Source organism: Cololabis saira, chromosome 18, assembly GCF_033807715.1.
Source record: "Cololabis saira isolate AMF1-May2022 chromosome 18, fColSai1.1, whole genome shotgun sequence".
Lineage (NCBI taxonomy): Eukaryota > Metazoa > Chordata > Actinopteri > Beloniformes > Belonidae > Cololabis > Cololabis saira.
This window is the reverse complement of record NC_084604.1, coordinates 42,310,404-42,326,749: the sequence shown is the minus strand read 5'-3', so window position 1 is coordinate 42,326,749 and position 16,346 is coordinate 42,310,404. Positions and strand designations below refer to the sequence as shown.

At 45.0% G+C, this 16,346-nt stretch overlaps 1 protein-coding gene across 1 annotated transcript in view; it reads right to left on the bottom strand.

Annotated features, from left to right (window-relative positions):
* Positions 1-297: 297 nt before the first annotated feature.
* The window catches only part of LOC133418313 (heat shock factor protein 2-like), a 32,628-nt gene continuing 16,579 nt past the window's right edge, over positions 298-16,346 (bottom strand). Inside the window, 7 exon segments of the mRNA XM_061706888.1 lie at positions 298-436; positions 438-570; positions 3,067-3,130; positions 3,315-3,417; positions 3,972-4,250; positions 8,347-8,507; positions 10,643-10,721. Coding sequence (XP_061562872.1) covers positions 298-436; positions 438-570; positions 3,067-3,130; positions 3,315-3,417; positions 3,972-4,250; positions 8,347-8,507; positions 10,643-10,721 — 958 coding nt within the window.

Here is a 16,346-nt window from a genome sequence, read left to right as displayed (position 1 = left end):
GTTCTGGTGCAGGTTCTGGTGCAGGTTCTGGTGGAGGTTCTGGTGGAGGTTCTGGTGGAGGTTCAGATCTAGAGACCGGTCTGGTTCCAGGTTCTGTTTTTTCATCTCCATGGAAACAGTTCAATAAGAACAAAAAGGTCAATAAATACACGGGAGTCAAGAGGTGGAGGAAGATGAAGGTGGAGGAGGAAGAACCGGGAGGTGGAGCTTCACCTGGAACCTGGTCCGGGTGGGGGCGGGGCCTCGGCCAGGGGGCGGGGCCTCAGCCCAGGGGGCGGGGCCTCAGGGTGGGCGGGGCTACACCTGTCCCAGCTCCGTCTCAGGTGCAGGGCTGAGCTCACACAGGTAGAACAGAGTCTCCTGGGCGGCCTGGGCCTCCGTCAGCGGCTCCAGCCGGACCAGGGAGCTGCGGGGGGGGGAGGGGGTCTGGGGGGTCCAGGTCCAGGGGGGGGTCCGGGGGCCCCGAGGCCTCCACCAGGGCCCCGGGGTCCAGGTCCAGGTCTGGAGCAGGACTGCAGCCGTCCAGGAAGGCCAGCAGGGGGCAGCAGGTGTACTGGACCAGCTGCTTCTCTGGGGAGGAAGAAGAAACAGAGAGGAACAGAACTATTAGTCCTACTAGATAATACCTAACCCTAACCCTAGTACTACCTAAGACCAACCTTAGTACTGGGGGAGGGAGGAACGATCACAGAACTACAGAGAACTACTAGATAATACCTAACCCTAGTACTACCTAATACCAACCTTAGTACTGGGGGAGGGAGGAACGACCACAGAACTACAGAGAACTACTAGATAATACCTAACCCTAACCCTAGTACTACCTAATACCAACCTTAGTACTGGGGGAGGAACGATCACAGAACTACAGAGAACTACTAGATAATACCTAACCCTAACCCTAGTACTACCTAATACCAACCTTAGTACTGGGGGAGGAACGATCACAGAACTACAGAGAACTACTAGATAATACCTAACCCTAACCCTAGTACTACCTAATACCAACCTTAGTACTGGGGGAGGAACGATCACAGAAATACAGAACTACTAGATAATACCTAACCCTAACCCTAGTACTACCTAATACCAACCTTAGTACTGGGGGAGGGAGGAACCATCACAGAACTACAGAGTTCTACCACCTACTACCTAAAAACTATTACTACTAGTAGTAGTAAAAACTACCTACTACTACCACCTAGTAGTAATACCAACCATGAGCACTGGGGGAGGGAGGGAACCAACCAACCAACGAACGGACGCACGAAGGAACGGACGGACCAACAAACGAACTAAAGAACAAACCAACGAACAAACGAACCAACGAACGGACGGACGAACGGACGGACGAACGAACGAACGGACGGACGGACGGACGAACGGACGGACGGACGGACGAATGAACGAACGAACGAACGGACGAACGAACGAACGGACGAATGAACGAACGGACGCACGAAGGAACGGACGGACGAACGGACGGACAAACGGACGGACGAACGGACAAATGAACGAACGGACGGATGAACAAACGGACGAATGAACGGACGGACGGACGGACGGACGGACGGACGGACGGACGAACGGACGAACGGACGGACGAACGAACGAACGGACGGACGAACGAACGAACGAACGGACGGACGAACGAACGAACAGACGCACGAAGGAACGGACGGACGAACGGACGGATGAACGAACAAATGAACGAACGAACGGACGGACAAAAGGGACGGACCGACGGATAACAAACGGACGACGAACTAACGAACAAATGAACGGACCGATGGACTAACGGACAAATGAACGGACCGATGGACTAACGGACGAACGAACGGACCGATGGACTAACGGACAAATGAACGGACCGATGGACTAACGGACGAACGAACGGACCGATGGACTAATGGACAAATGAACGGACCGATGGACTAACGAACAAATGAACGGACCGATGGACTAACGGACAAATGAACGGACCGATGGACTAACGGACAAATGAACGGACCGATGGACTAACGGACAAATGAACGGACCGATGGACTAACGGACAAATGAACGGACCGATGGACTAACGGACAAATGAACGGACCGATGGACTAACGGACAAATGAACGGACCGATGGACTAACGGACAAATGAACGGACCGATGGACTAACGGACAAATGAACGGACCGATGGACTAACGGACAAATGAACGGACCGATGGACTAACGGACAAATGAACGGACCCATGGACTAACGGACCAATGAACGGACCGATGGACTAACGGACAAATGAACGGACCGATGGACTAACGGACAAATGAACGGACCGATGGACTAACGGACAAATGAACGGACCCATGGACTAACGGACAAATGAACGGACCGATGGACTAACGGACAAATGAACGGACCGATGGACTAACGGACAAATGAACGGACCCATGGACTAACGGACAAATGAACGGACCCATGGACTAACGGGCCGATGGACTAACGGACAAATGAACGGACCGATGGACTAACGGACAAATGAACGGACCGATGGACTAACGGACAAATGAACGGACCGATGGAGTAACGGACAAATGAACGGACCGATGGACTAACGGACAAATGAGGGGTCAGTCTCTACCTGTGTTGGGGTCAGGGTCAGGGTTAGGGGTCAGGGGTCAGGGGTCAGTCTCTACCTGTGTTGGGGTCAGGGTTAGGGGTCAGGGGTCAGAGGTCAGTCTCTACCTGTGTTGGGGTCAGGGTTAGGGTTAGGGGTCAGAGGTCAGTCTCTACCTGTGTTGGGGTCAGGGTCAGGGGTCAGAGGTCAGGGGTCAGTCTCTACCTGTGTTGGGGTCAGAGGTCAGGGGTCAAAGGTCAGGGGTCAGTCCCTACCTGTGTTGGGGTCAGGGTTAGGGTTGGGGGTCAGTCTCTACCTGTGTTAGGGTCAGGGTTAGGGTTAGGGTTGGGGGTCAGGGGTCAGAGGTCAAAGGTCAGGGGTCAGTCCCTACCTGTGTTAGGGTCTGGGTTAGGGTTAGGGTTGGGGGTCAGGGGTCAGAGGTCAAAGGTCAGGGGTCAGTTTCTACCTGTGTTATCGTCTTCTCTTCCTCTACTGGGCTGTGCTGGGTTTTCTCTGCTGGACACGTTCTCCTGGAAACAGAAACCAGTTCAGAGGAACCTCCAGGAACCAGGTCCTGGTTCTGGTCCAGGTCCAGGTCCTGGTTCTGGTTCTGGTCCTTCAGGTTCACCAGAGTCCTGGTGGTGCTGGTCCTGGTGCTGGTCCTGGTCCTGGTCCAGGTCCTGGTCCAGGTCCAGGTTCTGGTCCAGGTTTTACCTCCAGAGCGTGGAAGTCGATCCCGAACTGCTTCTCGTACATCATGGCCTGGAAATCCTCCAGACTGCAGTCGATGCTGTCCAGGTAGTCCATCAGTTCTACCCTGGAGAACAGAGGTCACACAGAGGTCAGGGGTCACACAGAGGTCACAGAGAGAAGGTTAGGGTCAGGTAGTCCATCAGCTCCACCCTGGAGAACAGAGAGGTCAGAGGTCACACAGAGGTCAGACAGAGGTCAGAGAGAGGTCAGGTAGTCCATGAGCTCCACCCTGAAGAACAGAGGTCACACAGAGGTCACAGAGAGGTCAGGGGTCACACAGAGGTCAGAGAGAGGTCAGAGGTCACACAGAGGTCAGAGAGAGGTCAGAGGTCACACAGAGGTCAGGTAGTCCATCATCCCACCCTGAAGGTCATAGAGAGGTCACAGAGAGGTCAGAGTTCATAGAGAGGTCAGGTAGTCCATCATCTCCACCCTGGGGTAAAACTAGACCACTCCTCCTTCCATGAAGGTGAACTCTTCATCCAATTCACTAAATGTAAAGTGTTTATCAGTTAAAACTGGCATGATCTTATTAGGGGATGATAGTGTGTGGTTGGATGATAGTAGGATGATGGTTGGATGATGATGGATGATGGTTGGATGCATGGCTCCACCTACTTGCCCAGCAGGCTGATGTTGTGGCAGATGTTTCCAGGGTCGTTAATGATGGAGTCCATCATCTTTACTGGATCCTCCACACTCAGACTGGAGCTCCGGTTCAGCTGCATGGAGGTGGAGGTGGAGGTGGAGGTGGTGGAGGTGCTGGAGCCCCCGGAGCTCCTCCCGACCCCTAACCCCCCCGGACCCCCCGGGGGCCCCGAGGGCTCCGGCTGCAGGGCCTCACCTGGGCAGGTGGAGCTCAGCTCCTCCAGCTCCACCTGCTCCACCTCCACGTCCCTGAGGAGGAATCACAATCACAATCAGAATCAGGTTTATTATTACTATTGGCAGTTTAGAAAAACAATGTATGTGACTGCAGATACACCGGCTGATACAGATGTTTATAATGTTTATAATGTTTATTATGCTCCAGTTTTCCAAGGGTAACACTGGGACAGGGGAGGAGGAAAAGGATCTTCACTGTGTAGAAATACACAGTGTCAGTTCTGATCCAGGTTCACAGGAGTCCTGGGAAGGGGAGGGCTAGTGGGGGGAGAGCGTCTTGTTTTTATTCCTCCAGGGAAGGTTAGGGGTTAGGGTTAGGAGTTAGGGTTAGGGAGGGCTAGTGGGGGGAGAGCGTCTTGTTTGTATTTATTCCTCCAGCGAGGGTTAGGGTTAGGGGTTAGGGAGTGTGTAGGTTAGGGTTAGGGGTTAGGGAGGGCTAGTGGGGGGAGAGCGTCTTGTTTTTATTCCTCCAGGGAGGGTTAGGGGTTAGGGGTTAGGGGTTAGGGAGTGTGTAGGTTAGGGTTAGGGGTTGGGGAGTGTGTAGGTTAGGGTTAGGGGTTGGGGTTAGGGTTAGGGGTTAGGGTTAGGGGTTGGGGTTAGGGGTTGGGGTTAGGGGTTGGGGTTAGGGTTATGGGTTAGGGTTAGGGGTTAGGGTTAGGGGTTAGGGTTAGGGGTTGGGGTTAGGGTTAGGGGTTAGGGGTTGGGGTTAGGGTTATGGGTTAGGGTTAGGGGTTAGGGTTAGGGGTTAGGGGTTAGGGTTAGGGGTTGGGGTTAGGGGTTGGGGTTAGGGTTAGGGGTTAGGGTTAGGGGTTGGGGTTAGGGGTTGGGGTTAGGGTTATGGGTTAGGGTTAGGGGTTAGGGTTAGGGGTTAGGGTTAGGGGTTGGGGTTAGGGTTAGGGGTTAGGGGTTGGGGTTAGGGTTATGGGTTAGGGTTAGGGGTTAGGGTTAGGGGTTAGGGTTAGGGGTTGGGGTTAGGGGTTGGGGTTAGGGTTAGGGGTTAGGGTTAGGGGGAGCCAGGGAGATTGTGACTGGAGCTTCCTGCCAGGCTGCTCTGTCAAGGCCAGATTATGTTTGGGAGGATGTTAAAAAAGAGAGGCTCTAAAAAGACAAGACAGGACAAAAGGGAGAAGGAGGAAGGAGGAAGGGAAGGAGGAGAACATGGTTTAGATATTTACAATCTTACACTTCAGACCTGGAACACGATCTCACCAGAACAGGAGGATCAAAGAGGAAAACTGGAGCTCTGAACTTTCATATGAAAACTTTAAATCTGTAAAAGTGAGAACATTCTCCTGGATCCACGAGGAGCTCCACACATGTCCCAGTACAGATCCATGAGGAGCTCCCAGTACAGATCCATGTGGAGCTCCTCATGGATCTGTACTGGGACATGTGAGGAGCTCCACATGGATCTGTACTGGGACATGTGAGGAGCTCCACATGGATCTGTACTGGGAGCTCCTCATGGATCTGTACTGGGACATGTGTGGAGCTCCACATGGATCTGTACTGGGAGCTCCTCATGGATCTGTACTGGGAGCTCCTCATGGACCTGTACTGGGAGCTCCTCATGGATCTGTACTGGGAGCTCCTCATGGATCTGTACTGGGACATGTGAGGAGCTCCTCATGGATCTGTACTGGGAGCTCCTCATGGATCTGTACTGGGAGCTCCTCATGGATCTGTACTGGGAGCTCCTCATGGATCTGTACTGGGACATGTGAGGAGCTCCTCATGGATCTGTACTGGGAGCTCCTCATGGATCTGTACTGGGAGCTCCTCATGGATCTGTACTGGGAGCTCCTCATGGATCTGTACTGGGATCCATGAGGAGCTCCCCATGGATCTGTACTGGGAGCTCCTCATGGATCTGTACTGGGAGCTCCTCATGGATCTGTACTGGGAGCTCCACATGGATCTGTACTGGGACATGTGAGGAGCTCCACATGGATCTGTACTGGGACATGTGTGGAGCTCCTCATGGATCTGTACTGGGACATGTGTGGAGCTCCACATGGATCTGTACTGGGAGCTCCACATGGATCTGTACTGGGAGCTCCACATGGATCTGTACTGGGAGCTCCACATGGATCTGTACTGGGAGCTCCACATGGATCTGTACTGGGAGCTCCTCATGGATCTGTACTGGGAGCTCCTCATGGATCTGTACTGGGAGCTCCTCATGGATCTGTACTGGGAGCTCCACATGGATCTGTACTGGGAGCTCCACATGGATCTGTACTGGGAGCTCCTCATGGATCTGTACTGGGACATGTGAGGAGCTCCTCATGGATCTGTACTGGGAGCTCCTCATGGATCTGTACTGGGACATGTGTGGAGCTCCACATGGATCTGTACTGGGAGCTCCTCATGGATCTGTACTGGGAGCTCCTCATGGATCTGTACTGGGAGCTCCTAATGGATCTGTACTGGGAGCTCCTCATGGATCTGTACTGGGAGCTCCTAATGGATCTGTACTGGGAGCTCCTCATGGATCTGTACTGGGAGCTCCTAATGGATCTGTACTGGGAGCTCCTAATGGATCTGTACTGGGAGCTCCTCATGGATCTGTACTGGGACATGTGAGGAGCTCCTCATGGATCTGTACTGGGAGCTCCTCATGGATCTGTACTGGGAGCTCCTCATGGATCTGTACTGGGACATGTGAGGAGCTCCTCATGGATCTGTACTGGGAGCTCCTCATGGATCTGTACTGGGAGCTCCTCATGGATCTGTACTGGGAGCTCCTCATGGATCTGTACTGGGACATGTGAGGAGCTCCTCATGGATCTGTACTGGGAGCTCCTCATGGATCTGTACTGGGATCCATAAGGAGCTCCACATGGATCTGTACTGGGAGCTCCACATGGATCTGTACTGGGATCCATAAGGAGCTCCACATGGATCTGTACTGGGATCCATAAGGAGCTCCACATGGATCTGTACTGGGATCCATAAGGAGCTCCACATGGATCTGTACTGGGAGCTCCACATGGATCTGTACTGGGAGCTCCACATGGATCTGTACTGGGAGCTCCTCATGGATCTGTACTGGGAGCTCCACATGGATCTGTACTGGGACATGTGAGGAGCTCCACATGGATCTGTACTGGGACATGTGTGGAGCTCCTCATGGATCTGTACTGGGACATGTGTGGAGCTCCACATGGATCTGTACTGGGAGCTCCACATGGATCTGTACTGGGAGCTCCACATGGATCTGTACTGGGAGCTCCACATGGATCTGTACTGGGAGCTCCTCATGGATCTGTACTGGGAGCTCCTCATGGATCTGTACTGGGAGCTCCACATGGATCTGTACTGGGAGCTCCACATGGATCTGTACTGGGAGCTCCTCATGGATCTGTACTGGGAGCTCCTCATGGATCTGTACTGGGACATGTGAGGAGCTCCTCATGGATCTGTACTGGGAGCTCCTCATGGATCTGTACTGGGACATGTGTGGAGCTCCACATGGATCTGTACTGGGAGCTCCTCATGGATCTGTACTGGGAGCTCCTCATGGATCTGTACTGGGAGCTCCTCATGGATCTGTACTGGGACATGTGTGGAGCTCCACATGGATCTGTACTGGGAGCTCCTCATGGACCTGTACTGGGAGCTCCTCATGGATCTGTACTGGGAGCTCCTCATGGATCTGTACTGGGACATGTGAGGAGCTCCTCATGGATCTGTACTGGGAGCTCCTCATGGACCTGTACTGGGAGCTCCTCATGGATCTGTACTGGGAGCTCCTCATGGACCTGTACTGGGAGCTCCTCATGGACCTGTACTGGGAGCTCCTCATGGACCTGTACTGGGAGCTCCTCATGGATCTGTACTGGGATCTCCTCATGGATCTGTACTGGGAGCTCCTCATGGACCTGTACTGGGAGCTCCTCATGGATCTGTACTGGGAGCTCCTCATGGACCTGTACTGGGAGCTCCTCATGGATCTGTACTGGGATCTCCTCATGGATCTGTACTGGGAGCTCCACATGGATCTGTACTGGGACCACTGAGTTTCCCTCATGAGCAGAACCAACACCAACCAGGACAAACTCCAGACGTCCTGCTCAACCCGGAATCTTCATCTGACGGAGCTCACCCTTGCTCGTGGGCTCGTGGCGGCGACTCTGCAGCGTCGGCGTTAGCGTCCGCGTTAGCGTCCGCGTTAGCATCTGCGTCACTGTCCACCAGGTCACAAACCACCACTTCCTCCGGGAGCTCAGAGCCAATCAGGTTCAGGTTGAGGCTGCCGGACGGATTCTGGGGAGAAACAGAGGTGTTAGCATCACCACGGAGGTGTTAGCATCACAAGGTGATTTCCAGGAACCTGCATAAATATGTGTTAAGGTGCTATGAGCAGCCAAACCTACAGAGGGCAGTGTAACCAGAAGATAAAGTCATTGTTTCTAAATTGAAACTAAAATTAGGTTTCTTTTTTAGGAACAAATCATGTTTTTCATTTCGGGTCAGGAGACATTTGATCAAAACAACTTTTTTACCCTTGTTGGACTAAGGCGATCTGCTTTTTATGAACGCTCCTGAGCAGTATTTAAAGAAATTAGATACTGTGTATGATTGTGCTTTGCGCTTTATCACCGGCTGCAGCTTCAGGTACATCACTGTTTTTTGTTGCTGCTGCCAATTGTCCTTCTTTGCCTCCGTAGACTCTCCCACTGGCTGACTTTTATTTACAAATCCATTTTGGGACGTCTCCCTACATATTTGTGCGTGCACATGTGTAGAAACGTCAGCCATTACGGCCTGCGCTCACAGAACTTTATTCAGATGCAGGTCCCGAGAGCCAGAACTGAACTGGGTAAAAAGGCGTTCAGGTTTTCTGCCTCGTCAACCTGGAATGATGAGAGAAGGACTTGAAACTGGTTGAGCTTGTATCCTTGGGTGAATTTAAATCCATTTTAAAAGACAGAGAAATTAGCTCTCTCGGTTCTTGCAACTGCCCCGTTGTGTAAATCTTACCATTGTTTTCATTGTTTCCCCGGAATGTGTGACTGACTCTGTTTGTATGTATTGTTTTATTCTTTTTATGCTGCCATCTTGACCAGGTCACTCTTGAAAAAGAGGTTTTAATCTCAATGAGTCTTTCACCTGGTTAAATAAAGGATATATATATATCCTAGCCAATCAGAATCCTTGAAAAAACCATCAACAAATGACACGAGTAACTTCCAGTTACTTCCAAGATGAACCAGAGTCTTTGGTTTGGAGTGACAGAGAAGTGGAGTTACTTTTAAGTTTGACTTTAAAATATAAATCACGCTTTTCTCCTCCTCTCCCTCCCTATCCGCCCTGCTGCTGCTTTTTGTCTTGTCTTTTTAGTGCCTCTCCTTTTCACTCCTCCCAAACTCTCTACAATCATGGAATTGGTTAACTGGTCTCTCAGCACAATTCACCACATTTTCTCAACGAGAAGTCCGGGGGTAAGGGAGCCCTCCTGCCCCGACGGGACATTTGCTGCTGGATACACAATGGATTCCTGGAAACATTGGAGGATCATGTGTCTGTCGATTCTGTCTGTCGAGGACGTGGAAGATGCTTCATAATTGGATTTATGATAGCAGGATTTCTGCTTTTTGGAGTTGGTGGTTTCCTGGTGTACCGACAAACGCGTAAGTCGTCCACAGCTGTTCTGGCTCTTTCAGAGCTGCCGGACGTGGCTGAAGGATCAAGCAAGGTGATCAACACTCAGACTTTAACGCTGGGGGAGCAAAGCCGTAAGCTGGATGTGATTCTTGAGCAGAATCGCAGGCTGGCGGCGTCTTTGAGCTCATTGGCAAGATGGAGAAGACCTTGGAGAAGTTGGGAGCTAGGCTTGGCGGGAATTGATCACAAATTGGTCTGATTGGAGTCGCCATTGATGAACCAGAGACTTAAAGCAGATGGAAAATTACTGGACCTGCCTGTTTTTTTCAATACAATTGTTGATTCTATAATCTGACCTTGACAGAGCGGCCTGGCAGGTTAGTCTAGTCACAATCTCCCTGGTGGAATAAAAACAAGATGCTCTGCCCCCACTAGCCCTCCCCTTCCCAGGACATCTGTGGACCTGGATCAGAACTGTACCGGGTCTGTGGACCTGGATCAGAACTGTACCGGGTCTGTGGACCTGGATAAATTGGATGCACCGTGCCGGGATCCCCCCCCCAGTAATCCCCCCCCCCGCCAGTAATCCTCCCCCCAGTGTTACCTTGGAACACAGGAGCATTATAAACATCTGTCGCCGCCGGTGTACCCGAAGTCAAATACATTGTTTTTCTAAACTGCCAAATAAACCTGATTCTGAAAAGGTGATGAGGTCACTGATGACATCACGGCAGGAGGTCACTGATGACATCACTGCTGCCGTCACTGATGACCTCACTGCTGACATCACTCACCTGCTCCACGCAGACCATCTCCTCGTAGATCTGGTGGATGAACTTGGACTTTTTCCCGCTGCTGTTCATCAGAGGAGGCCTGTCAATCACACACAGGTCATGTGACATCAGGAGCAGGTAAAAGTCTACCACCAGCCCTTCCTCCGTCCCATCATCCGTCTCCTGACCGTCAGGCGGGTCCTTCACCTCTTATTTATTTATATATATATATATATATATATATATATATATATATATATATATATATATATATATATATATATATATATATATGTATATATATATATATATATATATATATATATATATATATATATATATATATATATGTGTGTGTATAAATATAAATGTATATCCCCGGCGTGTCTCACCTCTTATTTATATATAAATAAATGTATATCCCCGGCGTGTCTCACCTCTTATTTATATATAAATAAATGTATAACCCCGGCATGTCTCACCTCTTATTTATATATAAATATATGTATAAATATAAATGTATATCCCCCGCGTGTCTCACCTCTTATTTATATATAAATATATGTATAAATATAAATGTATATCCCCCGCGTGTCTCACCTCTTATTTATATATAAATGTATATCCCCGGCGTGTCTCACCTCTTATTTATATATAAATAAATGTATATCCCCTGCGTGTCTCACCTCTTATTTATATATAAATAAATGTATATCCCCTGCGTGTCTCACCTCTTATTTATATATAAATAAATAAATGTTTATCCCCGGCGTGTCTCACCTCTTATTTATATATAAATAAATGTATATCCCCTGCGTGTCTCACTTCTTATTTATATATAAATAAATGTATATCCCCGGCGTGTCTCACCTCTTATTTATATATAAATAAATGTATATCCCCGGCGTGTCTCACCTCTTATTTATATATAAATAAATGTATATCCCCGGCATGTCTCACCTCTTATTTATATATAAATATATGTATAAATATAAATGTATATCCCCCGCGTGTCTCACCTCTTATTTATATATAAATATATGTATAAATATAAATGTATATCCCCCGCGTGTCTCACCTCTTATTTATATATAAATGTATATCCCCGGCGTGTCTCACCTCTTATTTATATATAAATAAATGTATATCCCCTGCGTGTCTCACCTCTTATTTATATATAAATAAATGTATATCCCCTGCGTGTCTCACCTCTTATTTATATATAAATAAATAAATGTTTATCCCCGGCATGTCTCACCTCTTATTTATATATAAATAAATGTATATCCCCTGCGTGTCTCACTTCTTATTTATATATAAATAAATGTATATCCCCGGCGTGTCTCACCTCTTATTTATATATAAATAAATGTATATCCCCGGCGTGTCTCACCTCTTATTTATATATAAATAAATGTATATCCCCGGCGTGTCTCACCTCTTATTTATATATAAATAAATGTATATCCCCGGCGTGTCTCACCTCTTATTTATATATAAATAAATGTATATCCCCTGCGTGTCTCACCTCTTATTTATATATAAATAAATGTATATCCCCGGTGTGTCTCACCTCTTATTTATATATAAATAAATGTATATCCCCGGCGTGTCTCACCTCTTATTTATATATAAATATAAATGTTTATCCCCGGCGTGTCTCACCTCTTATTTATATATAAATATAAATGTATATCCCCGGCGTGTCTCACCTCTTATTTATATATAAATAAATGTTTATCCCCGGCGTGTCTCACCTCTTATTTATATATAAATAAATGTATATCCCCGGCGTGTCTCACCTCTTATTTATATATAAATAAATGTTTATCCCCGGCGTGTCTCACCTCTTATTTATATATAAATAAATGTTTATCCCCGGCGTGTCTCACCTCTTATTTATATATATATAAATGTATATCCCCTGCGTGTCTCACCTCTTATTTAGATATAAATAAATGTATATCCCCGGCGTGTCTCACCTCTTATTTATATATAAATATAAATGTATATCCCCGGCGTGTCTCACCTCTTATTTATATATAAATAAATGTATATCCCCGGCGTGTCTCACCTCTTATTTATATATAAATAAATGTATATCCCCGGCATGTCTCACCTCTTATTTATATATAAATATATGTATAAATATAAATGTATATCCCCCGCGTGTCTCACCTCTTATTTATATATAAATGTATATCCCCGGCGTGTCTCACCTCTTATTTATATATAAATAAATAAATGTTTATCCCCGGCGTGTCTCACCTCTTATTTATATATAAATAAATGTATATCCCCTGCGTGTCTCACCTCTTATTTATATATAAATAAATGTATATCCCCTGCGTGTCTCACCTCTTATTTATATATAAATAAATGTATATCCCCGGCGTGTCTCACCTCTTATTTATATATAAATAAATGTATATCCCCGGCGTGTCTCACCTCTTATTTATATATAAATAAATGTATATCCCCGGCGTGTCTCACCTCTTATTTATATATAAATAAATGTATATCCCCGGCGTGTCTCACCTCTTATTTATATATAAATAAATAAATGTTTATCCCCGGCGTGTCTCACCTCTTATTTATATATAAATAAATGTATATCCCCTGCGTGTCTCACCTCTTATTTATATATAAATAAATGTATATCCCCGGCGTGTCTCACCTCTTATTTATATATAAATGAATGTATATCCCCGGCGTGTCTCACCTCTTATTTATATATAAATAAATGTATATCCCCTGCGTGTCTCACCTCTTATTTATATATAAATAAATGTATATCCCCGGCGTGTCTCACCTCTTATTTATATATAAATAAATGTTTATCCCCAGCGTGTCTCACCTCTTATTTATATATAAATATAAATGTTTATCCCCGGCGTGTCTCACCTCTTATTTATATATAAATAAATGTATATCCCCGGCGTGTCTCACCTCTTATTTATATATAAATATAAATGTTTATCCCCGGCGTGTCTCACCTCTTATTTATATATAAATGTATATCCCCGGCGTGTCTCACCTCTTATTTATATATAAATAAATGTTTATCCCCGGCGTGTCTCACCTCTTATTTATATATAAATAAATGTATATCCCCGGCGTGTCTCACCTCTTATTTATATATAAATAAATGTATATCCCCGGCGTGTCTCACCTCTTATTTATATATAAATAAATGCATATCCCCGGCGTGTCTCACCTCTTATTTATATATAAATAAATAAATGTTTATCCCCGGCGTGTCTCACCTCTTATTTATATATAAATAAATGTATATCCCCTGCGTGTCTCACCTCTTATTTATATATAAATAAATGTATATCCCCGGCGTGTCTCACCTCTTATTTATATATAAATAAATGTATATCCCCGGCGTGTCTCACCTCTTATTTATATATAAATAAATGTATATCCCCGGCGTGTCTCACCTCTCATTTATATATAAATAAATGTATATCCCCGGCGTGTCTCACCTCTTATTTATATATAAATAAATGTATATCCCCGGCGTGTCTCACCTCTTATTTATATATAAATAAATGTATATCCCCTGCGTGTCTCACCTCTTATTTATGTATAAATAAATGTATATCCCCGGCGTGTCTCACCTCTTATTTATATATAAATAAATGTTTATCCCCAGCGTGTCTCACCTCTTATTTATATATAAATATAAATGTTTATCCCCGGCGTGTCTCACCTCTTATTTATATATAAATAAATGTATATCCCCGGCGTGTCTCACCTCTTATTTATATATAAATATAAATGTTTATCCCCGGCGTGTCTCACCTCTTATTTATATATAAATATAAATGTATATCCCCGGCGTGTCTCACCTCTTATTTATATATAAATAAATGTTTATCCCCGGCGTGTCTCACCTCTTATTTATATATAAATAAATGTATATCCCCGGCGTGTCTCACCTCTTATTTATATATAAATAAATGTATATCCCCGGCGTGTCTCACCTCTTATTTATATATAAATAAATGTATATCCCCGGCGTGTCTCACCTCTTATTTATATATAAATAAATGTATATCCCCGGCATGTCTCACCTCTTATTTATATATAAATATATGTATAAATATAAATGTATATCCCATGCGTGTCTCACCTCTTATTTATATATTAATATATGTATAAATATAAATATATATCCCCCGCGTGTCTCACCTCTTATTTATATATAAATGTATATCCCCGGCGTGTCTCACCTCTTATTTATATATAAATAAATGTATATCCCCGGCGTGTCTCACCTCTTATTTATATATAAATAAATGTATATCCCAAGCGTGTCTCACCTCTTATTTATATATAAATATAAATGTTTATCCCCGGCGTGTCTCACCTCTTTTTTATATATAAATAAATGTATATCCCCTGCGTGTCTCACCTCTTATTTATATATAAATAAATGTATATCCCCGGCGTGTCTCACCTCTTATTTATATATAAATAAATGTATATCCCCGGCGTGTCTCACCTCTTATTTATATATAAATAAATGTATATCCCCTGCGTGTCTCACCTCTTATTTATATATAAATAAATGTATATCCCCGGCGTGTCTCACCTCTTATTTATATATAAATAAATGTATATCCCCAGCGTGTCTCACCTCTTATTTATATATAAATATAAATGTTTATCCCCGGCGTGTCTCACCTCTTATTTATATATAAATATAAATGTTTATCCCCGGCGTGTCTCACCTCTTATTTATATATAAATAAATGTATATCCCCGGCGTGTCTCACCTCTTATTTATATATAAATAAATGTATATCCCCGGCGTGTCTCACCTCTTATTTATATATAAATAAATGTATATCCCCAGCGTGTCTCACCTCTTATTTATATATAAATATAAATGTTTATCCCCGGCGTGTCTCACCTCTTATTTATATATAAATATAAATGTATATCCCCGGCGTGTCTCACCTCTTATTTATATATAAATAAATGTATATCCCCGGCGTGTCTCACCTCTTATTTATATATTAATATAAATGTATATCCCAGTCGTGTCTCACCTCTTACTTATATGTTAATATAAATGTATATCCCAGGCATGTCTCACCTCTTATTTATATATAAATAAATGTTTATCCCCCGCGTGTCTCACCTCTTATTTATATATAAATATAAATGTTTATCCCCGGCGTGTCTCACCTCTTATTTATATATAAATATAAATGTTTATCCCCGGCGTGTCTCACCTCTTATTTATATATAAATAAATGTATATCCCCGGCGTGTCTCACCTCTTATTTATATATAAATAAATGTATATCCCCGGCGTGTCTCACCTCTTATTTATATATAAATAAATGTATGTCCCCGGCGTGTCTCACCTCTTATTTATATATAAATATAAATGTTTATCCCCGGCGTGTCTCACCTCTTATTTATATATAAATAAATGTATATCCCCAGCGTGTCTCACCTCTTATTTATATATAAATATAAATGTTTATCCCCGGCGTGTCTCACCTCTTATTTATATATAAATATAAATGTATATCCCCGGCGTGTCTCACCTCTTATTTATATATAAATAAATGTATATCCCCGGCGTGTCTCACCTCTTATTTATATATAAATAAATGTATATCCCCAGCGTGTCTCACCTCTTATTTATATATAAATAAATGTATATCCCCAGCGTGTCTCACCTCTTATTTATATATAAATA